Source organism: Etheostoma spectabile, chromosome 9, assembly GCF_008692095.1.
Source record: "Etheostoma spectabile isolate EspeVRDwgs_2016 chromosome 9, UIUC_Espe_1.0, whole genome shotgun sequence".
Lineage (NCBI taxonomy): Eukaryota > Metazoa > Chordata > Actinopteri > Perciformes > Percidae > Etheostoma > Etheostoma spectabile.
The window spans coordinates 8,256,894-8,257,317 of record NC_045741.1 but is presented as its reverse complement, the minus strand read 5'-3'; the positions used below and the strand labels follow the sequence as shown (position 1 = coordinate 8,257,317).

Genomic DNA, 424 nt, shown 5'->3' with positions numbered 1-424 from the left:
TCTCTGCTACCACCTCTTCCACTGTCTCCTCTTCTGATCTGGCAATCTTTTTAGGGTGCTTACACTTTGGTGCCCGGAAATATTCTCTCTGTAGTTTAATTTGAATTATTTTATTAAATTATAAAAAATATGGTATTATAAAGTCTCCTCCTATCACAGGTTCATGGTATTGTGCGTCGCTCCAGTTCCTTCAACACGGGTCGCATTGAGCATCTTTACAAGAACCCACAGACGCACACTGAAGGCAGTAAGTGTCCAGTCTACACCACCAATGTTGCAGTTCATCCTCCAAATTCTATAGAAAGACTATTTAAGTATAAACACAGGCAGTTTATATTTGTATTAAAGTTGTAGGTAGTATGTATGAATGAGAGATTGAACGAGATTGAATTATTGTGAGAGTATCATTGTGTTCCCCCCCCCC

At 39.2% G+C, this 424-nt stretch overlaps 1 protein-coding gene and 1 long non-coding RNA gene across 2 annotated transcripts in view; one reads left to right on the top strand and one right to left on the bottom strand.

The window, feature by feature from the left end:
• The window catches only part of LOC116695566 (uncharacterized), a 331-nt gene extending 275 nt beyond the window's left edge, over positions 1–56 (bottom strand). Inside the window, exon 1 of the long non-coding RNA XR_004333495.1 lies at positions 14–56. This is a non-coding gene — a long non-coding RNA (uncharacterized LOC116695566). The remainder of the gene's footprint in view (positions 1–13) is intronic.
• The window catches only part of gmds (GDP-mannose 4,6-dehydratase), a 172,176-nt gene that overhangs the window by 17,575 nt on the left and 154,177 nt on the right, over positions 1–424 (top strand). Inside the window, exon 3 of the mRNA XM_032525892.1 lies at positions 160–247. Within this exon, the coding sequence (XP_032381783.1) occupies positions 160–247 (88 nt within the window). The remainder of the gene's footprint in view (positions 1–159; positions 248–424) is intronic.